At 40.0% G+C, this 24,290-nt stretch overlaps 1 protein-coding gene across 4 annotated transcripts in view; it reads left to right on the top strand.

Annotated features, from left to right (window-relative positions):
• Positions 1-17,250: 17,250 nt before the first annotated feature.
• The window catches only part of Pik3cg (phosphatidylinositol-4,5-bisphosphate 3-kinase catalytic subunit gamma), a 33,244-nt gene continuing 26,204 nt past the window's right edge, over positions 17,251-24,290 (top strand). Inside the window, exons 1-2 of one of the 4 annotated variants that reach the window (XM_058572160.1) lie at positions 17,251-17,390; positions 19,530-21,536. In XM_058572160.1, coding sequence (XP_058428143.1) covers positions 19,542-21,536 — 1,995 coding nt within the window. In that variant the 5' untranslated portion in view covers positions 17,251-17,390; positions 19,530-19,541. Of the gene's footprint in view, positions 17,391-17,418; positions 17,756-19,471; positions 21,537-24,290 lie in introns of those variants that run through there. The other 3 variants (XM_046422509.2, XM_046422511.2, XM_046422508.2) reach the window with 3 other exon arrangements.

Below are 24,290 nucleotides of genomic sequence, written 5' to 3'. Positions count from 1 at the left end.
AGCCATCTATCAAAATGTCAGCAGCCCACACCAGCCTTTCCAGATGCCAAATCTGCTGATGCCTTGATCTTGAACTTCCCAACACCATAACCATGAGAAAAAAAAATTCTGTTTTTTAACATTCTTTAGCTCACTGTGTTTTGTTATGGAGTAACTAAAATGGATTAAGACAACAGGGTTCTCTTAGTTCTTGGGAGTATCTATATATCTCTTTTTTATTTCTTTGAATGCCTAGATTTTCCTTCTTCTACTCCTAATTATAGGTGTTTCCTAAAATTCAATTCTCATTCCTCAATCTTTATATTCATCCTTATCTCACCTGTTTCTCTGTTTTTCAACTTGTCTGACAGTTCAGACCTCCTTTGAATGCTGTTGCATTGAAGCCTAGCATTTATAGTTATCCACAGAATGTTATACACAGTATTGGAGAGGATGTGGTCTGTTGGAGCCACTGGTCAGTTTAGATTGTTTTAGAGATAAAGGGGAGATTCTGTGAGGATACATATAAAGAGAGTGTTTTGATAAGGAATATCTGAGGATTACCTAAGGATGAGATTGGTCAGAGTTTAATTTAGATTGAGGACACTTTAAACTCTTTCAATTCAGAAAAAAATATTAACTCAGAAGGAAAATTATATTAAAATAAAACAGCTCACCTCAGAGCATTGAGCTAGGTGCTAATTCACATATATTTAAAAAGGCACTCATATTGACGTCAGTTAAAACTGTTTCTAGAGAATTCATCACAGAGGTTAAAAGCTTATTATTTATTTCACACATTTTATTTAATAAGAATTTAATTACACTAGTAGGATACATGGTTATTTTGCTTCTTGTTTAAGTTATATCCTTTGTCTACAAGCTTAAAGACTCTGAAGTCTGAAGTCTAGAGGTAGTGGAGCCTTTGAGAGGGAGGGAGGGACTCGTGTGAGGAAGTTAGTCACTGGGGAAATGCCCTCAAAGGATTGTGGGCCTTCAGTGAATGAGCATATGCAAAGCTCACAGAAGAGATCCTGGTACACGGTAAGCAATAGGTACATTTCAGCTATTAAGTACCACAGATGAAGGAACTCCAGTCCACAGATACTTGGTCATGTTAACTTGTAGCAGACTTAAGACTGGAACTTGTGTCTTCTAATTTCCAGAGCAGTTTTTTACGTTTTCAGTACAAGTTGCTGAATGACGAGAGACAATTTATACAGGTAACCTTGAATCACTTTTTGGCACCCTATTGTGTAGACAAAACATTCATATGAGGTCCTCATTGGAACCCAGCTAATACCCGTGCCATGCCCCTGAACTTCTAGAACTATGAGATAAATAAACCTTCTTTCTTTATAAAGTTACCCAGTCTACAGTATTTTATTATAGCAATAAAAAATAGACTAATACAATAGCATTTGCTGAGATGCACCCAGTTGTCCACCAGAATGATTTAGAGACATGGTTAAAAGAACAGATTTCCATGTCCTTTCTCTGGATATTTTGATTCAAGGAAATAACAGTGAATCATAAGAACTGATGGTTTTAACAAGTCTCCTAGAGAGTTGATATAGCCAGACCAAATACTGGCACGTAGAACCACTAGCATGGCCAATCATGTTTCCTACCAATCCTTGAACTTCCAGCTCTACTGTAAGATAGGAAAGACCGATGATCTGTTGCCATATGTGAAGGTGTGCTTACATAACTCAGTATTGTCATTGTCTATATCCATTGTGAGGCCTAATGGGGTAGAGGTTAGAAGATATGGTGGTGAATCTTGGCACTGGTGGCAAATATAATTATAGTGCAATTATTTTCCTCCCTTGATGTTTTTAAATTTTATCTTTTAACTGATACATAAAAAACATAGAATTTTGCATATAAATGGGTCATCTTATAATGTTTCAATACATATATACATTACATTGCATGATATTTAAGTGAGGTGAAACATTTATATTCAAACATTTATTATTCCTTTATGGTGAAAACACTCAAAATCCTTTCCCCTAGATTTTTGAAATGTATAGTAGAAGGTTACCTGTGCAAGCTCAGGAGAAATTCTTATTCCTATTAAATTGCAACATAGTACCCATTGATCTGCCAGGACTGAATTAGTCAGGGTCACTCCAAGTGAATTGGGCTGGCTTCCAAATAACCACACAGAGACAGAAAATACCTTTTTGGGAGTTCAGTGATGACTTCTAGACTTCAGCCTCCACAAAATAAGCAAGAGAGGCAGCAAAAGAGAGAGAGAACAACTGAAATCCCCCCTATTTATTGTGGAGAAGCCATTCAAGAATATTCCACGCAAGCAAGGCAAGGGATTGTGTTACAGCAAATGGGGGTGTAGCCCAGTCCCATTGGGTGAAGCCCACTCCCAGAGCTGCACTTCCTTATACAGAGCAAAAGTGAGGTCACCTGCTTTTGCACTGGGAGCAGAAGCCAGTTCCACACCTTCATTACTCAAGGCTAAGGGTACATGCTCAGCTCCTGTTCATGGCGGCTCCCAACACTGATCAACCTCTCCTGCCACCAGCCAAGACACTCTCCCCAGCCTCTGGCAATCCCCATTGTACTCTCAACTTCTATGAGATCAACTTTTGTAGATTCCATAAACAAGTGAGATTATGCACTACTTATTTTTCTGTGCCTGGCTTATTTTACTTAACATAGTGATCTCCAGTTCCATCCATGTTGCCACAAACAATAAAATTTTATTATTTTTTATGGATGAATAGTATTCAACTGGACATGTATTGGAAAAAAAGACTTTTTCAATAAATGGTACTGGAAAAATTGGATATCCATATGCAGAATAATGAAGCTAGATCCCTATCTCTTGCCAGTTACAAACAATCTAAAATGGGTTCATGAGCCAGGCACGGTGGTGCACACCTGAATCCCAGCATAATTTCTTTATCTCTTTATCTGTTGATGAACACTTAGGTTGATTCCATATTTTGGCTACTGTGAATAGTGATGCAATGAACATGGCTGTGTTGATGCCTGTTTGACATATCAATTTCATTTCTTTTGGATATATACCAAGTAGTGGAACTGCTGTGTCCCACAGTAGTTCTATTTTTAATTTTTTTGAGGAACCTCCATATTGTTTTCCAGAATGGCTCTACTAGTTTACATTCCCATCCACAGTGTACCAGGGTTTCCTTTTCTCCAAATCCTTGCCAACATTTTTTATCAGTCTTTTTTATAACAACCATTCCTGCTCCAATGGGGTGATATCCCATTTTGGTTTTGGCTTTCATTTTCTCGATGATTAGCAATATTAGGCATTTTTTTCATATACCTATTGGCCATTTGTATATCTTCTTTTGATAAATACCTATTTAAATCCATTGCCCATTTTTTAAGTGGGTTGTTTTGTTTGCTTTGGTTGGGGTTGTTTTGCTATTGAGGTTTTGGAATTAGTATGTTATATATTCTGGATACCAAGTTGTTGTCAGATGCATAGTTCTGAAAATATGTTGTCCCCTTCTATAGTTTGTCTCTGTACTCTGTTGTTTCCCTTGCAGTGCAGAAGATTTTTGCATTTGATATAATTACATTGGTATATTTTTGTTTTGGTTTACTGTACTTTTGGGATGTTTTCCAAAAAAAAGTCTTTGCCCATTTCAATGGCATGAAGCATTTGCCCTATATTTTCTTTTAGTAGTTTTCATAGCTTCACATCTTATATTTAAATCATTAACACATTTTATCTTTATTTATTTATTTTGGAGGGTTACTGGGGATTGAACTCAGGGGCATTTAACCACTGAGCCACATCCCCATCCCTATTTTGTATTTTATTTGGAAACAGGGTCTCACTGAGTTGCTTAGCAATTCGCTTTTGCTGAGGCTGGCTTTGAACTCACAATCCTCCTGCCACAGCCTCCCAAGATGCTGGGATTACAGGTGTGCACCACCGTGCCTGGCTCATGAACCCATTTTAGATTGATGTTTGTAAATGGCAAGAGACAGGGATCTCGCTTCATTATTCTGCATATGGATATCCAATTTTTCCAGTACCATTTATTGAAAAAGTCTTTTTTCTCCAATGCATGTCTTGAGCACCTTTGTCCATACACTTTCACGCTCTCTGTTCTACTCCATTGGTCTCCGTGTCTGGTGTTATGTTTCTACCATGCTGGTTTGGTTGGCAGAGCTTTGTAGTGTTGAAGTCAGGTAACATGGTGCTTCCTGCTTTATTCTTTTTGCTCAAGATAGCTTAGGCTATTCGGGATTTTTTGTGATCCCATATAAATTTTAGAATATTTTCCCTAGCAGTGTGAAGAATGTTATTGCATTTTAACAGGGATTGCATTGAATCTGTACTTCACTTTTGATAATATAGACATTTTAACTCTATCGATCCATATAATCCTTGAACAGGGGATGTATTTGTGTCCTCTTCAATTCTTTCATCAATATTTTATAGTTTGCATTGTAGAGATTTTTCACCTCTTTGGTTAAATTTATTCCTAGGTATTTTGATTTTTGTAATCATTATAAATGAGATTTTTTAAAAAATTCTTTTCCAGATAATGTACTAACGAAAATTTAGCAACACTACTGATGTTTGTATGTTGATTTTGTACCCTACAATTTTGTTGTATTCATTTATTAATTCTGATAGTTTTTGAGATTTTCTCTATATAGGATCACATGACCTGCAACTGGTGGTTATTTGACTTCTTTTCTGATTCAAATGCCCTTTATTTCTTTTGCCTGATTATTCTGAATAGGACATCCAGAACTATGTGGAATAAAAATGGCTTAAGTGGACATCCTTGTCCTGTTCCTAACCTTAGAAAGATTTCAGCTTTTCTCTACTCAGTATAATGTTAGCTGTTGGCTTATTATAAATGGACTTTATTATGTTCAGGTACATTCCTTCTGGACCTAATTTGTTTAGCATTTTTATCATGAAGTTATATTAAATTTTATCAAATCCCTTTTCTATTGAGATGATCATATGATTTTTGTTCTCTGTTCTGTTGATATGATATATTATGTTTATTGATTTGTGTATATTGAGCCATCCTTGCATCCTTGGTCTGAACCCACTTGATTATGGTGAATAATATTTTGAATAAGCCATTGGATTTGGTTTGTTAGTATTTTGTTGAGAATTTTGCTCTGTGTTCTCAAGGATATTGGTCTATCGTTTTCTTTTTGTGTTGTGTCCTTATCTGATTTTGTTATCAGGATAATGCTGGCCTCATATGATGTGTTTGGAAGAATTCCTTCCTTTTCTATTTTTTTTTTTTTGGAATAAGTCTAGGAGGATTTTGATATTAGTTCTCTTTATAAATGTTTGGTAGAATTCAGCAGTGAAGTCTGGTCCTGAGCTTTTCTTTGATAAGAGTTTTTTTTTTTTTTTCTGACAGATTCAATCTTTTTGTTTGTTACTGGTCTATTTGGATCATCTATTTCTTCATAATTTGGTCTGAAATGGTTACATATGTCTAAGAATTTGTCCATTCCTCTCAGATTATCAAATTAGTTGTACATCTTTGTCCATAATAATCTCTAATGGTCTTTTACACTTCTGTGGTATTAGTTGGAGTCTCTCCCTTTTCATTTTTTATTTTATTTATTTGAGTCTTCTCAGCTGCCTTTTTCTGTATAAGGGTTGTCTATTTTGTTTATCTTTTCAAAGAACCAGCTCTTCATTTCATCTTTTGTATTATTATTTTAGTCTCCATTTTATTTCTTTCTGTTCTGTCTTTTTAACTTTTTTCCTTCTACTAATTTAGACTTCAGTTTGTCTTGCTTTTCTAGTCCTTGAGATGCAATGGAAAGTTATTTATTTGAGATTTTTCTATCTTTTTGATGTATGCATTTATTACCATAAATTTCCCTCTTAGTACTGTTTTGCTGTGTTCCATAGATTTTAGTATCTTGTATCTAAAATTTGCATTTGTTTCAAGAAAATTTTAAAGTTTTTTTCTTGATTTCTTCCTTGAGTTATTTGTTGTTCAAATATCAGTTGTTTAATTTTTATGTGTTGGGTATAATTTTAAAAGATTCTTGTTACTGATTTCTAGCTTTATTGCATTGTGATCGGAAAAGGTACTTGATATGTTTTGAATGTTTTTTAAATGTGTTGAGCATTGTTTTGTGGCCTATCAAAGGGTTTATCCTGGAGACATTCCATGTGCTGATGAGAAGAATGTGTATTCAGTAATTGACAGATGGAGTATTCTGTAGCTGTCTGTTGGGTCCATTTAGTCTAGTGTATATTTTAACTCTGCTATTTCTTTGTTGATTTTCTGTCTGAATAATCTATCACTGAAAGTGAAGTGTTAAAGTCACCAGCTATTATTGTATTGGAGTGTCTCTCTTTAGCCTATTAATCTTTGCTCTATGTATTGTATATTCCAATATTGGGGTAGTATCAGTTGAGTTTTTTTTTTTTTTATTTCAATACTGTGAAAATCTCATGCCCACTCCCCCAGCCTGGAGGCTTATGCTGAGAAGTCAGGCAAGCTGTATTATTATCTGTTGTTTCTTTTCTTTTGCTGGCTTGAGAATCTCCTCTTACGCCTTTCAGAGCTTGGTTTTAAGATATCTTAGGGTAAACTTGGTTGAGTTAAATTTGACTGGTTACCTTTGATCTTCCTGTACCTAGATTTTCATATCCTTCTCCAGGTTTAGTAAGTTATCTGTTATTTGCTTGAATAAGCTTTCTAGCTCTTTGGCATCCTCAAGTCCTTCTTGAACCCCAATAACCTATTAGCTCTTTTAATACTTTTTATATTTTGCTTGTCTTCAAACTCATTAAGTCTTTCTTCTATTTGATCTGTCCTACTTTAGTGCCTACTATCACATTTTTAAATTTTTTTTTAGTTGTAGATGGACACAATATCTCTATTTTATTTATTTATTTATTTTACGTGGTGCTGAGGATCGAACCCACTGCCTCACACATTTGAGGCAAGCGCTCAACCATTGAGCCATGACCCCAGCCCCTCTATCACATTTTTAAATTTTTTGTTGTTGTTGTTGAGTGTTTTTCAACTCAGGAATTTCTGTTTGATTTTTTTTTTAATTACTTCCATGTCTTTGTTAAATTTCTCTATTATAGTATTGAAATATTTCTTTGTGTTTTCTCTAGACTCATTGAATTTCCTTAAAACAGTTGTTTTAAATTCCCAGTGAGTTCTCCAATATTGAGTATTATCTAGTCACTTTCTGGCACCTTATTAAGTGATGTCATGGTTTCCTTGAAAGCTTTAGATGTTTGCTGGTGTGACATGTTGTCTCAGCATTGAAGGATTAGGTATTTATTCTCGTCTTTCTAATCTGGCTTTATTTGTGCCTGTCTTCCAGAAATTGTCAGCAGTCTGCTTATTTTCCTAAGTCTACAGTCACTTCCACTATTTCAGCACTAAATGATGCCCAGGTCCAGATTTACTAGGAATCTGCTTGTGGTATTTGTCATTGTTTCAGTACTAGAGGGCAATTCAAGCCCAGATTTTTCTCAAATACAATGATGTTGTGTTCTTCAAAAAGAACCCGGAGAATGCCTAGAAAGAGTAATTTGTCCTCACAAGCTTCTTTCTGTAGTCAGGGAAGGCCCAAATACCTTTTCTATAGTTACTGGCCTGTGGCACAGAATTCTGCCCAGCTTTGGGCAGAGTCACCACAAATGGAGCAGACCCAGGCTCCTATGTCATATATGTCACACATATGGCCACCAATGTCATCAACCTGTGTCATACCCTGAACCCCCAGCCTGCCAAGATCAGCAAACACTGGGATAGGTAAAAGGCCCCACACTGCTTGTTGCTGAGGTAGACTAGTGGCCGAAGACCATTGCAAATAGTCACAGGTGATGTCAGCTGGAATAGAAATCCAATAGACTAGGAACCACATTTTCTTCCCCCGACACTGGAGCTGTTTCAGAAGCTCATTCCTCAGGCAGGCAGGGAGAAGGGAGGATCTGCCCACTATTAGGTTTCAATAGTCCATCATTAAGTTCCAAGGCAAAGTCTTATGCTTACTCCCTGGTTTCCCCACAATAAATGGGGTCTTACCCCATGCTATCACAGGTTAGGGTAGTAAAGGGTAAAGGCAGTCCCTTGGTCATCAAAGCTGACACTAAGCTGGGTTGCACCTGAGTCTCACAGTCACAAGGTCCTGCACAGTCTCAGGGGTGCAGTGAGGCTCACCACAGCTGGCAGTGATAAAAGGTGAAACTTGAATTCATCCCATTAGGGCATAGGTCACTGCTTGGTGCAAGCATAGTTCTAGAGGCCCATCTGTGACCACTGACATGGTGACAACTGTGTGATCGAAGGTTGGGGCATGGGTGGTGGAGACAGTTCTGTGACTGATGGTATGCTGGGTCACACCAAGTGTCACAACTACAGGGGCCCATATAGTCTCAAAAGGAGGGCAGGTATGTCCAGCCTCACTCCAAATATGGACGCAGTGTAGACTGAACCTGGAGTCTGTCCCATGGATCCACAGGTCTCTACCTTGATGCCACAGCCAGTCCAGAGTCTCCGTGTGTTCTGGCTTGCTTATGGAACCCTTCAGTTTCTGTAAGATGTGGGGGTCTCACCACCGTGGGCCTGGCACTGGATTCTAAGACAAAGCCCTATGCTAGCCCTCCTGTCCTGCTCCTTAGCAGGTAGAATTTTGCTCTCTGCTCTACCATCTGAAGCTGGGAGAGGGGTGTTGGAGGCCATTGCAGCCTGCCTAATAATTCCAGGCTTGGGTAACGTGATTCCTTGGGTATCAGCCTGGTGGTAGGGTCCATGGGGCTTTGCCCAGCACTGTGTTAAAACATGGTGGACCTGATAAAATGGGTCTCAAGTCTAAGGCCTGGATTAATCCTCTCCCTCTTCCCCAAGTGGGAATTACCACTCCACTGCTTCAAGTTGGGGTAGAGGCAACATAGGCAACTCCTTCTTGCCTGCTTTCTTCACTATGCTTTTCATTTTGTTACACTAAAAGCAGGCACCATGGTTTTTCTCTTATTTCCTTAGCTCCTGTGAAAGTGGTTTGGTGTGTGAATAGCTGCTCAAATTAGTGCATCTATGAGGAGGCGATCATCAGAGCATCTTGGCCTCCATCTTGCCTGCCTCTGATACCACAATTTAAATACACTAATCATAGAATTTTAAAAGCAGAACTGAGGAGACAAAAGGAGAAAAGGCTCCTCTGTTATTAATTCCAGTTATTTCAATACCGTTAAGAAGAAGGAGATTCTAAGAAAAGCCACATAAAATCCCTGAGGGAGGAGGAAAGCTTTCATGAAGAAAGACAAAAAGAATTAAGTATAATTTACTTTTACTAAACAACTATGTATAAAACCCTAAAAATTATATCTCATTTTAAAGTCACTGGTAAATTGTATCTTAAACTTACATGAAATGTTTTCTGTTTCTCTGATATTTATATAATGAAGAAGTTTATAGTCATTTTTGAAGCATTTTTAAATTAAATATTATATTTAGTGAATGATCTTTTTATATCACTTAAATTTGATTTCAACAAAATCTCCACTACAAAGGTTTTTAATCCCACTGAGTAAAAATTAACCTTATAAAATTTGATATAAAATATTATGGAGCCTATTTTTTCAAAAAGGCCCTTAATCTGTTGTAACATATTAAGTTGAACTATGATTACAAAAGAACCCAGGATTTTAACAGTTCAATGTATAGACAAGATATAATCACATCAGGGACTGCCTCAGGCTAGAGGGTCATATTCTAAATGTCTCATGATACAAATAATTCATGATACATGAAATTAGATGTATGATAATGCTTAGATTTTATCGTCCTCATTGAAGTGTTATTATCTATAACATGGTAACCATAATGCTATGAGTTTTACCAAACCTATTTTCTTATTTTTTTATTTGTTCTTTTTAGTTTTACATGACAGTAGAATGTATTTGACATATTATATCTACATGGAGTATAACTTCCCATGACAAACCTATTCTCTTTGTCCCTGTGAACATATGAATAGGCTTTATTTCTGGCCACCCCTATGGTTAGATGGGTTATGTATCAGAGTTTTGGCCGATGGAAAGTAGGTATGAGGTGTGAGTCATTCTCAGACTCAATGGAGGACTCAAGGCCCAAGAGGAGAGCAGAACCACAGTTGGAGGGAGGGAGGCTTCCAATAAATGTGTAGAACAGCATCTCCCCTATCCTACGTGCACTAAGCAGCAAGGTGAGAGAGAAAGAGCACTTGGAGAGTTGCTATAGTGATTAGCACGTGGCATATGCTAACAAATATATTCGTCTCAGAGAATTATGTCAAGGTTGGGGAGGGACTACACAGACACACGGTATATTAAGTAAACCTTAACAAAGCCGTTAATTTAAGAAAGCAAACAGAGGTGGCCTTGGTGATGTAGTGTAAGAGGCCCCCTACTTCCACTCCCACCCTGTTCAATTTGTTTCTTTGTAACAATTTAACAACGTAAAGATTCTGCTTCTTGCCTTGGTTCTCTCAGGAACCCCATGACTTAGCCATAAGCCATCCTCTCTTGGCCTTTCTTAGGTGAACTTAGTTCTTTTAAGCTCTGACTGCCTTACACAATTCTCTCTGTTAGAAAGCTCTTTTCCATCACCTCTGCCTACTCGAATTCTATCACCGCTCTCCCTGCCACTCTCACCAAGGCTTTCCCTCTGGAAGGCTCAGCTGGGAATGACAGCATCCTGCTCCAAACGCCTACAGCCCTTTCCCTGTACAGCTCTGAGGGCACATCCTATGTTCCAGGCTTGGTGATGATGATAGGCAAACTGTCCAACTAAGTAGCAAGTTCCTTGCAGACAGGAACTTCATGTGCCAGCACATAAAAGATATGCTAATAAATGTCATATGAATTTGTGAGCAAATGGGAATGAATGCTCAAGTCAATGAATAAGTAAACGCAATTCCACAACATCAGCTTGAAGGGGAGGACCCCTTTCCTTCCAAATGAGTCTGAAGGTAACCATGCTTCCTTTATGACATTCTGCTTAGGCCAGAGCCCTCCAGCTAACAGAAAGATGAGCAAATGGGCAGAGATCAGAGCTTGTGAGTGGCAGACACAACAGTCCAGAACTGGCCTGTCCCTGAAACATCAAGATTCACACAGAGAGGAGCCTACCAAGAACACGGGAAAACAATCTTGTGTAAGAAAGCATAAGAAATAGCTTAACTTTTAGGGTTTTTTTTTTTTTTTTTTTTTTGAGTAAAAATAACTTTAGGCAAAACTTTTTTTGACTCTCTGTTGACATGAAACATACATACAGAAAAGCGGCCATCACATGTGCAGTTTGATGGATTTTGCAAATTAATAGCCCATGAAGTCAGCATCCCATTAAGAAACCACAGAACCAGCCGCCCAGAAACCCCTCCCCTTCAAGCCCTTACATAGTATTTTTTGAAGAAGGCGAAAGCAGAGACGGGGAGAAAAAAAAAAAAAAGACACTGGGAAGGGAGACTGCCCCAGCATCTGTTTAAAAAATAATGGGACACAGTCACAGGAGGGGGCACATCTCGGGGAACCCAAGTCTTCACCGGGACACACCCAACAAGGCATTTCCCGATCTGCAAAACAGTCTGCTGTGATTAAACAGCTTCACACAAAGGGTAATTCCAGAAAACGTCGGCCAGGCTTTGAAGGCGAACAGGGCTTCTAGGTACAGCTCAGGGCAAGACCCGCAGAGAAGGTCCCTGTCCCGCTGAGGCCCCTGGCTGGGGGTCGGCCAGGTGCCAGCAAAGGTGAATGGCAGCCGGGCCGCGAGGTCCCCGACCGTCTGCCACACCGCGCTGTGCAGAGCTATGGGCTCGCCGCCCAGGCGTCGCCCTCCCGCGGGCCAGGAAAGAGGACCGCTCCCGCAGCGCCACCATCCGCTTCCAGCCCGGGTCGACCCCGCGGGGCCCGCACTCTGCGCCCTTTCTCTGAACCTGGAGAGGCGGGGCATCCTCTGGGCTTCTTTCCAGCGGGATGTGACTCCTGCCAGATTCCAAGCTGAGAACACAGGGCTTAGGAAGGAGCAATGTTGCAAGCAACTTCCATGTTATAATGTCACCTGAGGCCTCAGGACCAGAGCTTTGAGAGCAGGCTCCATCCAAACCGGTCCCCTAAGTCTTCCTCGAGGTTTGGACCCTCTACAATGCCCCCGAACAGGAAAAAACCCCATGATGGAAGGAGCCATCCTTGATTTGGGAACTTCCCTCCCTTACTGCTTCCTCTCTGGCAGCATCATACTCGGGAAAGGAGGTCGAGGCAGGTAGGTAGGTGACTGTGTAGGTGTGTGAGCAGAGACATAAAAACCCTTGGCAGTCTGCAGATAACTCGAACCAGGGCCCCAGAAATGGGTCTGGAGAAGTCGTTATAAAGCAGAAGTTCTTGCTCACAAGGACATGGTACCAGCAGTCTTTGGTCCTAAATTTCAGTCAATAAGAGAACCTGAGGACAACTAATAGATTGGATCAACAGAAGGGCAATAAAGGGCAGGCAAGACCTTGGGGTAGTTAAAGTGGGATTCTTCCCAAGTTCCACACGCCACAGACTATTTTTCTCCCAAGTTCCCCATTCTGATGATTGAAAATGAGGGAGATTGCAGGGCTTTAGGTCAGGTGGTTACATAGAAGGGAAGGGCTCTGTCTGGATCTTGGTTGGTCTGGACAACTTTGGGAATATCACTCAATATTCCTGTAAATGCAAAGATTTTCAAAAAAGGAGACATTCTATACAAGTGACCTATCAAGGCCCTATCTTCATATGCGCAGAGCCCCGAGTAATAGAGGAATAATGAACATAGCAGTCTCTCAAGTGACTGGTGTAGGAGGCAGCCCAGTGCACAGCTGTTCAACCCTGGGAGGAGCATTATGATGACTGCCACTGACAAGCTGTGGGACCCAGGACAGCCACGTAACCTCTCTGTGCCATGCTTCAGTCTGCAAATGAGGATCACTGTAATATCCTCTCCTTGAGATGATATGAGAATTAAATGAATAAGTTTTAAAGTGCTCAGAACTATGTAAGACCCATAGAAAGAGCCATAAAAGAATTTGTGCTTGTGGTGATGACACGATTATTATTATTGTGGTCCTGACCCTATGCTTTCCCAACCCAGAAATCTCTCCCAGAGGAGGTCACTCAATCTATTGAAAAAGCAGGAGTTGACTAAATGGCTGAGGGGAGTAGAGAAAGAAAGGTAGAGGAGAATGAAGAATGGAGGGAAGGGAACAGAGGGAGCAGCACACAGAAGCACATAATGCAGAGGAGCCCAGCAAGAGTGAGATCAGTTTCATTCCATTGTGGAGGTGATTTGAAAGATGAAGCAGAATAGGCCATAAAAGGTCCAACGTACATAAGGAATTAGATTTTTAGAAGTCAATCTACAGGAAAAAAAAAACATTTCTGGAAATTTCTGAAGTACTTGCTAAACTATGTTAGCAAAAATTAACTGAATAGAGAAATCTAAGAAAAGTATAGTGAATGGCCAGAGTCTGCTAATAAGAATGGAAAATGAAGTGGAATGTTCCGTAGGCACCTGGACCTGGCTATAGATTCCTGCGGTTGTGTTGACAATGACTGATTTCCTGTAGCCTCTTTTCTCAGAATTTGCAGTGCTCCTCTCTACCCACAGGCTAATAACCTGCCTCCCCAGTGGTCTCCAAGGCTGCCTTTGTTCTTACTGTCAGAGCCCTGACGTTCTGTTCTGGTATATAACATTCCCTGGCCAGCTGAGAATGCAGGGGGTACATTCTGAATAGCTAAGACCAATCTCATAATTCTATCCACTTTCCCATTGATTGACTGAGGTATGGATGGGCACTTGCCACAATTCTAGCCAGAGCCATAATGGAAGCCAGGAGGCTTCTGGGAAAAGTTTTCTTTCTCTGAAAAAAAGCACACAAGATGACCTGGCCTCTTCTTCCTCTGTATGTTGTGCTGATGTGTGACACCCAGAATTGCATGTCCTCTAGAGCATCTACACAATATCTTTCATAGTACAGCTAGATAAGTTTTTGTTCCGTTGAAAACTGAAGATTTATAGCAACTTCCTAGGAGATAAGTAGGGTGGTTGTTATCCTTTTGGTAGATGAAGAAGCTGAGAGAGATGAACTGGCACATGTTACACCTAAAGATGAATGATGCTGGTGCTTCTATAATACCAGATGCTTCTCTTTGATCTTATCAAATCCAGGCCAGAAAATATGATACACAGCTTTAAAAAGGTTTCTTTTTGTGCCCAGACAACAAAGCAAGGCATGAATATGAGCTAAACTGTATTAGATTAAAATGCCTTTTTTCATTTTTGTTTGTTTATAAACAACCTGCTAAAGAATGTGAAAAGATGGATCTAGTGCTTTTTCAAGCTGAGAGGTACCCACATGACTAAGTCAGACAGCTATTCCACTCAGGAACAATGATCAGTTAAAGATCTTTGCAATCAATGTACTCCAAGGGTTTGGGGAGCCTTTGGAGGTACAGGCATTACTCCATGCTAGGAGGAGCCTCTTCAGTTTGCCCCAATGTGCCAACACATGTTGTTACCATTTATATGTGCCAAGAGATAAGTCTGGAAAGCGTATACTTTCCCCATAGCCCCTTCTTCTCTTTTCCACAAACTGTCCATTTCAGTCAACTAATCTGTTTACTATCCCCAAATATCTTTTGGCCTGGAGTACTAGGGTATTGACTTGCCTTGTGATTACTTTTGCCTTGAATCCTGGGCTTTCCCCTCCATATTTAAAATAGAACTTTAAGAATCCCACCAGAAGTTACTTCCTCCAATAAAACTTTTGGATTGCATAATGACAGTTATGTAATATAGTTAAACCACCGGGACTATATGTACTATCACACGGCACACAGTTTTTTTCAACTGCATGATGAAAAGAAATGCATCTGCGTGTTTTGTTTCTCTAATTAGACCATAAATAATCTCTCTGAAGGTCACTGCAAAGAGCCTTCCTCATAGCAAATAGCTAATTCTCTTTTGAGGGCATATTGGGGATTAAACCTAGGAGTACTTTACTACTGGGCTACATCCCCAGGCTTCTTTTTTTATTTTTATTTTTTATATCTTATTTTTTGGAGACAGAGTCTTCCTAAATTACTAAGGCGTGGCTAAGGTTAAGTTGCTGAGGCTAGCCTGAAATATATCATCTTTCTCCCTGGCTCCCAGAACTGCAGGCATGTGACACCATGCCCAACTGCACAAACAACTAATTCTTTATCTTTTTCTCTATCATGGACACTTCCTACCACGCTTTTGTTTTCTAATGTGTTCTATCTTGTCATTTGTATGATGGCTGAATGTGATATAAAAGGTCAGACTCTACTTTTTTTAACCAAAATAACTTACATATCTACCATATGTAAAATACCGTGCTAGATTCATGGAGATTCACAGAAGGGAAAAATAAGAAACATATTAGTAAACAAAACAATGATGAGGCCTAGGGGGTCTTCTAACCTAAAAACTCTGGGAATAAAATATTCTTATTAATGAAGACAACCCTGGCATGATGTAAATACCCACATACCAGATGGAGACATTGACCTTTACTTCTCCCTGGGAACTCTCACTATGTATAGTCAAATTTTGGTGGCTATATCAGGATTGGGGGAAGATCAGGGTAGTTTTAATTTCAAACCACCAACAAAGTTGCATAATTGAATTTAACCGAATAGTTCCTTCAGAAGCAAGGAGACCCAGGAGCCTGAGTCTAGCACGTCTGGGAAAAGACATGTGTGTGTGTGTGTGTGTGTGTGTGCGCGTGCGCTTGTATGTGTGTGTGTGTGTGTTTAGTGTCAGCAGGACAGGGAAAGAATGGCTTGGGGGCAGAACTGGCCAACCTCATGGTCCTTCTGAGGTTAACCCTCCTATCCAAAACCCACGTTCCACCTCACAGACTCCCATGAACTGTCCCACACACAGTGAAACACAGCTTGGTAAGCTTTTACAATTGTGACTTGATGACAAGAGAGGGGCGGTTTTCCCTCAAACCAAATTAAAAAAAAAAAAGTCTTGAGCTTCCTAAAGCTGTCAGCCTCCTAAGGGAATATTCTTATATAGGAATATACTTTGGGAAGCTGCTAAGCCCCCTCTAAATATTTGGGAGGCAACCTTTGAATTAAGTGTCTCACCTGGTGATGTCAATTATTGGAGTATTATCAAAAAGCAAAGATCTCAGGGGTTCTATGTGAAAAGACACAGAACAGGTCAAACAATCAATTATCTTGATAGCTGAGTAATTCAAGGAACTCTTAATCATATACTTCCAAGAGACTTAGGAGGCCAACTCCATTCTTCTAGTTATTTCTAAAGCCCAACTATAGTCCATGAAAGCCCAACTTAGAGGATAAACTTTAGAACCCTGGGATGTACAGGAAGGAGCACTCCTCATTCAGGATCCAAGTGGGCATGGGGGTCCTTGAAGAAATTGAGTTAATCTGGAGGATATAGAATTGCTCTAAAAATTGACTTAGGAGGACTCTTCTGTTGTTCTGCATTCCCATGGGAACCAAAAGCCATCTCCCACTGACTGCCGGCCTTCCTCTATGGCAGTCTTCAGCTCCCCTGTTTCCCAAGGATACCAAGAAACCTCCTATTTTGTCTTCAGTCAAGCAACCATTGTTCACAGTAAGCTTCCACCCTCAACATCCACCAACACACACACACACACACACACACACACACACACACACACTCTGCAGGACTTTCAGTTTGAGCCCATGATATTTTGGGCTCTAAATTCTCTGAAAAAAAAAAAAAATAGAGAAATCTCTCACCACACTGAGGAAGTGAGCTCCCAGACACTGCCTTTGAAAACGCCCAGCTTGATAACTCAGTCCTCTAGATCACTAGGTTTCTCTTCCCCTATCCCTCAGTTATGTCTCATGAACCAGAGTTTATGTGAATTTCCATAAGAGTAACAGGTCTAATTCAGTTCTTACAACTCTCCCCAACAAGTTATCTACGATTGCAGCTGTGAGGCCTTTTCATCTACTACTAACTAGTCACAAAAATATTTCATTTATTTGTGTCTCATGTATATTTCTTATTTGGATCTCTATAATTTTAATTTGTCTCAGTCTATCACAAGTTTTGAAAAATTAATTCAGAGTAAAAAGAAAATAAGGCAGACGCTGCTCACTCTCTCGCTCGCTCTCCCTCGCTGTCTCTGTGCTATAGCAGGAAATGCATTTCTGACACTTTTAAAATGAGCAATCACACTTATAATCAACTTGGTTAAAACTTCCTTCCTGGTAACTGCAACACTTCCTCTGCATCTGGATATGAAGGGAGCCCCAGAAAAGCGGAAGAGTTGAGAGGCACACTGGGTAGGTTTGAATTTGTTTTGTTTTCAAAAATTAAACAAATGATCCTTCAGCATCATCGCCTCCGCTGCTCTATCAGGTATTGCTTCCTTCTATTTTTTGCTTTCTGTTGGGTCTGACTCGAAATAGAGACACTTCCTTCTCAGCTAGAATATTTTTATCTGGAACTGTTGTCGGTTCTTCAGATGATCCTACCACTGGATGTCCGAGTTTCATTGTCTGGTCCAACCTAGACTGTGGATATCCACAAGGTTCCGGCAATAGTTTGCAGGTGCATGGATTCTTTTTTGTTTTTGTTTGGGAGGAATTGGGAGGGCCTGGGAGCCTCTGCCAACCAGGCTTCATATTCTTACAAATGCATGTAGAAATGACTGAACTTATAGTGTTTCTAACGTCTTTTTATAAGAGAAGAAAACATCATAGCCTCAGCCATGAAGAAATCCAGTGAGTATTTGCTCAGCCTGTTTGGTATCACTGAAGGAGATATGGCCATGTATTTGTATGCTGCCTAACTTGGCCAGTTTCATTTCAAGTTAGTGTCAATAGCAGTCTACCTTACAATTCTCTTCTTTGTTTCTTATTCTATAATGTAGCAAAAGTTCAAAATGGGTGTTTTAAGTTACAAGAGAGAGTTCCTTGGGACTGTCTTGATTTCACTTACTAAGTATAACTTCATTATATTTTAAGGCAGGGAATATTGACTCTAAAAATAAGTTAAGCCAAGTTAACTTAAGTTAACATAATTTAAGAACTAATGAAACTCACTTTCTTAGCTTTTAATCAAAAACATATACCATCTTTTTGGTATATATCAATTCCCCTACTATTTCTTAAGGGAATAAATTGTCATGAGTCTCATTAATATTAGTTATTTAAGAGTGAATGATATTTTCTGAGAAACTGTTTTTTATTTCAATAGTGAGTCTTATTTAGAATATAATGTATTACCAGGTAGTGATATTAAATATTAAAATACCTAATTATTCCTCTTTCAATTTTAATACTTATAGAATTTCAAATATTAGAAGGTTTTCTTACTATGGTATGTCATATTTATATTTAAATGCTTTGTCAAGAGAAGGTTTTCATTAAATGCTTGTTGAAAATGGATAATTTACTGGGAGTATATTTGTGAATTCTTGCCATTGTAATAGAAAGATTAGAGCAAAAAAAAAGTTAAGTAATCATTTAGGGTCAAAATAGTAGGTTACTGGAGTCCAGAAATTTTGCCTCCCATTCTGGGGTCCCTCCACTATCAAAAGCAGAGCCAGACCAAGTGAATTGGTACAGAGTTAAAAGTGCCTAGTAGCTGTTTATATTAGGATGTTTATGTTAGATGTTTAAATTAGGCAATTTAATCTAAAAGGGCTGATGGCTAGAACACTTACAGATTTCGTGATTCAAAATTTTACATACCTTTAAATGGTCTTGATTGCAACTTTACTATTTCTGGTATTTTTGAATTTTATGAATGAAATGACTACCATTCTTAGAGGAGAGGTAAGAAAAAAAAAGAAAAGAAAAAAGAAAGACAGGAAGTTGACTAGGGAGTAGCAGGTCCAGACAGTTTGAAAATAGAGAACATGAAGTGAGGTTGGGTAAGGTGTCTGGGTTAGAGGAGAAGTGTGAGACTGAACAAAGGAAAAAGTTTAGGGCTTGTTTTTAAAGTGAGATGTTTCAGTTGCACCTTGCAAACTTGAACTTGATCCTTAACTGTATTGTTTTACTTATCTGTATGTTTGAGTATGTTTAACAAAAATTACCATTTTGAGCTATTAAGTCAGACACTGTACTAGATGATTCTTTGGAATATTTCTTTTTTAATTAAAAAAAATTCAAATACATACAAAAGTAGAGAAAATGATTGATGAGTGGGAATCATAGGCCCACTGTCCATACAAAAATGTATACCTCCTTATGTAACTTTCACCTCCACCCTCTGAGGTATTACCAACCAATCTGACAGATTAGAAACGGGCTCAGAAATTAAATAGTCCAAGTCACTTAAATAGATAGTGGCCGCCGGGCCAAGATTCTCATGCCTTAACTGGCAGGCCCAAGCTCATAAAAGCTGTGCTGCATCCAACTTGAAGTACACCGTCCCTCTGGGTCCTCGGGTGCATGTCAATCTACTACACCTTCTCTTCTACCATCTTGTAGGAAACAGAAAGGGAAAAGCGGTTTCTTGTGACCAAGGCCTCTGTTTCTCTGCCCCCAGACTGTATAGGGCATGGAGCTGGAGAACTATGAGCAGCCGGTGATTCTGAGAGAGGACAACCTCCGCAGGCGTCGGAGAATGAAGCCACGCAGTGTGGCGGCCAGCCTGTCCTCCATGGAGCTCATCCCCATTGAGTTCGTGCTGCCCACCAGCCAGCGGGACACCAAGATTCCTGAAACCGCGCTGCTGCACGTGGCGGGGCACGGCAACGTGGAGCAGATGAAAGCCCAGGTATGGCTGCGCTCAATGGAGACTAGTGTGGCCGCGGACTTCTACCACCGGTTGGGTCCGGACCACTTCATCTTGCTCTACCAGAAGAAGGGACAGTGGTACGAGATCTATGACAAGTACCAGGTGGTGCAGACCCTGGACTGCCTGCGGTACTGGAAGATGCTGAATAAGAGCCCAGGTCAGATCCACGTAGTACAGCGGCATGCGCCCTCCGAGGAGACCCTGGCCTTCCAGCAGCAGCTCACCGCCCTCATCGGCTACGACGTCACTGACATCAGCAACGTGCATGACGACGAGCTGGAGTTCACACGCCGCCGCCTGGTCACACCTCGCATGGCAGAGGTGGCAAGTCGCGATGCCAGGCTCTACGCCATGCACCCCTGGGTGACATCCAAGCCCCTCCCTGAGTACCTGTCAAGGAAGATTACCAACAACTGCATCTTCATTGTCATCCATCGCAGCACGACCAGCCAGACCATCAAGGTCTCAGCTGATGACACCCCAGGTGCCATCCTCCAGAGTTTCTTCACCAAGATGGCCAAAAAGAAGTCACTGATGGACATCCCCGAAAGCCAAAATGAGCAGGATTTCGTGCTGCGTGTCTGTGGCCGGGATGAGTACCTGGTTGGTGAAACACCCATCAAGAACTTCCAATGGGTTAGGCACTGCCTTAAGAATGGAGAAGAGATTCACCTAGTGCTGGACAGGCCTCCGGACCCAGCCCTGGACGAGGTGAGAAAAGAAGAGTGGCCACTGGTAGATGACTGCACCGGAGTCACCGGCTACCATGAGCAGCTGACCATCCATGGCAAGGATCATGAGAGTGTGTTTACTGTATCCCTGTGGGACTGTGACAGGAAGTTCAGGGTCAAGATCAGAGGCATTGATATTCCTGTCCTACCCCGAAATGCAGACCTCACAGTTTTTGTGGAAGCAAACATCCAGCATGGGCAGCAAGTTCTTTGTCAAAGGAGAACCAGCCCCAAACCCTTCACAGAGGAGGTGCTCTGGAATGTATGGCTCGAGTTCAGTATCAAAATCAAAGACTTGCCCAAAGGGGCTCTACTGAACCTCCAGATATTCTGTGGCAAAGCTCCTGCACTGTCAGGCAAAGCCTCTGCAGAGACTCCCAGTTCAGAGTCCAAGGGCAAAGCTCAGCTTCTTTACTATGTAAACCTGCTACTGATAGACCACAGGTTCCTCCTGCGCCATGGGGAATATGTGCTCCACATGTGGCAGATATCTGGGAAGGGAGAAGACCAAGGGAGCTTTAATGCGGACAAGCTCACATCCGCCACCAACCCAGACAAAGAGAACTCAATGTCCATCTCCATTCTTCTGGACAATTACTGTCACCCAATAGCCCTGCCTAAGCATCGGCCCACTCCTGACCCCGAAGGTGACCGAGTTCGAGCTGAAATGCCCAACCAGCTTCGAAAGCAACTAGAGGCAATCATAGCCACTGATCCACTTAATCCCCTCACAGCAGAGGACAAAGAATTGCTCTGGCATTTTAGATATGAAAGCCTGAAGCATCCCAAAGCATATCCTAAGCTATTTAGCTCAGTGAAATGGGGACAGCAAGAAATTGTGGCCAAAACATACCAACTGTTAGCCAGAAGGGAGGTCTGGGATCAAAGTGCTTTGGATGTTGGGTTAACAATGCAGCTCCTGGACTGCAACTTTTCAGATGAAAATGTCAGAGCCATTGCAGTTCAGAAACTGGAGAGCTTGGAGGATGATGATGTTTTGCATTACCTGCTGCAGCTGGTGCAGGTAGGGGATGTTGGCTTTATCAAGGGAACTGTCCTCAGGAATTTATTTGCATGTACACAGGCACCCCATTCAGTTGTTATCAGATACCCTTTGTTCTGAGCTTCATGATGGGTCAAAACAGATCTAATGAAGCCACCTCAAAAAGCAGTAAACACTTCCATTTATTATTTTACTGTCTTTAAGGGTTTGCTGACAAGCATTTTAAAGACATCAGTATGATATTTTGTTTTGTAGGAAAATTGGCCCCATGGAAATACTTTGTTCTCATTTATTATTTTAAGGATAGATTCAACCTATTGAATGTTTTCTTATGTCAAGTTTCCAAGTGATTTACATGCTTTTTGTGTGTTATCTCATTTAACTCTCCCAAAGACTATGATAGTGGTCAAATTAGTATTTGCATATTTTGCATAAAGAAATTAGGGAACAAAGAGGCTAAGCAATCCAAGATCACATACTTTGAAAGAAGCAGACCAGAATTCAAATGTAGGAGGTCTGATTTCAAGCCCTGCCCTTGTCACTGCCGGCAAAGAGTGAGCTAAAAGAGATCTTCTCCCCCCCCCCCCACCCCATGAGTACTCCAGTTCATAGAATAACAGCTCATAGCTGGGTAGAGTCTTGAAAGCTCCTCTCCTTAGACAGGTCCAGGGCTATGTTTCCACTCCAGTTCTCATGATGTCCCCTGGGGCCCTGAGAGGCTCAGTGATGTCTCTGAGGTTTAGCTAGGAAGTTAAAGACTTAAGGAGCAGCAGTTCTCCTGCTCACTCTAGCAGTTCTCAAATTATGTTGTAATGTTTTAAAAGATAAGGAAATAAAGGAATTGGAATATAAATTTCATTTTAGAGCCCAGACATGTCCATTCATTAATTTAACAACCCATACTGAGAAGACTGACATTAAATGAGTATATACACAAACATGTTTAATAACAGATTGTGACAAGGAAAAACAACAGAGTATTATGAGAAAAAAAGGGGGCCAGGGATGCTTAATTTCAACTGAGGAATCCAGGCATACATAGTCCGGAGTTATATTTGCCCCAAGATCTTTAGGATAAGTCAGGCTAAATTTTACACTCCAAACTGTCACTATAAATATTTATGGGAGGGCTGGGGTTGTGGCTCAGTGGTAAAGAGCTCTGGCATGTGTGAGGCACTGGGTTCGATCCTCAGCACCACATTAAAATATATAAGTAAAATAAAGGTATTGTGTCCATCTACAACTAAAAAAAATTGTTTTTAAAAATATTTGTGGGAAGTCCCTAGAATTTTCTGATAAACACTTTGGATATTCTCAACTTTGAACCTTCACCTTTCCCTCATCAGATACTTGAAATGTTACGTTTGGCTCTAACTTTCATCTATTAAATATGGCCACTATTTTTTTTCGGCCCACTAGTTCAGATACTGGCATAACAGTAGAGAATTTTAGAATAATTAAAGGAGCCTCAATGTTCTGGATCTCCATGACAAAACTAACATCAAACAAATTTGTATATCCATTATTCTAAATCCCTAGGCTACTATGAATTATTTTTCATTGTCATTTTTATAAGTAAACCTTCCCAAATTAGAGGATAAATAATGTTCTTCTTAGAAACGTTTTAAATGAGAAAGGTCAATAAGTTATATTAACATTGAATTTGTGGTCTTAAATTTGAAGAAGAGTAGTCATTTGTAAAACTATTTGAGACATTTTCACATAAGACTAAATGACTCATTCCTAATTAAAATGGTCTCCTAGCTGACTTTACAGAAGTGAAACACAAAGGTCAGAAAGACTCACGTTCAGTTTAGAAACTTAAAATGTATTTAAAGTAAGTACTAGTGGCTAAATAACCACATTCTCAGAATTAAGGCCTTACTTAGATACAGCTATCATGGTACCTATTTGACCACACCCATGAACATTTTCGAAAGCATGGGTTATAATTGAAACATTATGGTTAGTATTTATCATTTCCAAATTGCAAACCCAGAGTAAGAATTATGAATCTTACTAAGAAAACTCCAGGCACCAAAATATTAACTAGAATGGGAATTTCTTCCTGTTCCTTAGGGGGAAAAAAAACAGACTTGTTTGTATTTGGAAAAGAAACACTCTGAAATATTCAATTTAAAACTCCTTCAGTTTTACACCTCAGATATACCTTCTAACTTTATATATGCAGTTATGCTTGTTAGTTTAAAAATTATGAACTATTTTAAACCTATAAAGAAGTAGAGAAAATAATTTAACAAACATTTAGACTCCAAACTGTCACTATAAATATTTATGGGAGGGCTGGGGTTGTGGCTCAGTGGTAAAGAGCTCTGGCATGTGTGAGGCACTGTACTCATTGAGATTTAATTTTTTTTTTCATTTGATTGTTTTTTCTTTTTTCTTCAGCAATTAGAGCTATCACTTAAGTCAATATTCTCTACATTAGGGGTTGGGATGTAGCTCAGTGATAGAATGCTTGCTAGCATGCATGATCTCCAACATGGCAAAAGAAATAAAAATCAACCAACAACATGAAAAATACTAAATCCTAGAGATGAAAAGCAAGCTCTACCTGAGGAAGCACATAAAAGCAGGGATTTTTCTGGGGAAAAAAGAAAAAGTAAAAGCTCTCTATATACACAGCGTGGCAGCAGGTAGTGACTATTCTGGATTGATCTAGACCTGCTGTCTACTTGCAATGAGAACCTGTGAGACAGCTCAACGATTTGCCATGAGATGCTGAAAAGAAAGCTCTAGGGTTTTTAGGATTTT

Source organism: Marmota monax, unplaced genomic scaffold (assembly GCF_021218885.2).
Source record: "Marmota monax isolate L192 unplaced genomic scaffold, Marmota_monax_Labrador192_F-V1.1 WCK01_AAM20220418_F8-fsc00027, whole genome shotgun sequence".
Classification (NCBI taxonomy): Eukaryota; Metazoa; Chordata; class Mammalia; order Rodentia; family Sciuridae; genus Marmota; species Marmota monax.
This window is presented reverse-complemented; position numbering and strand designations above follow the sequence as displayed.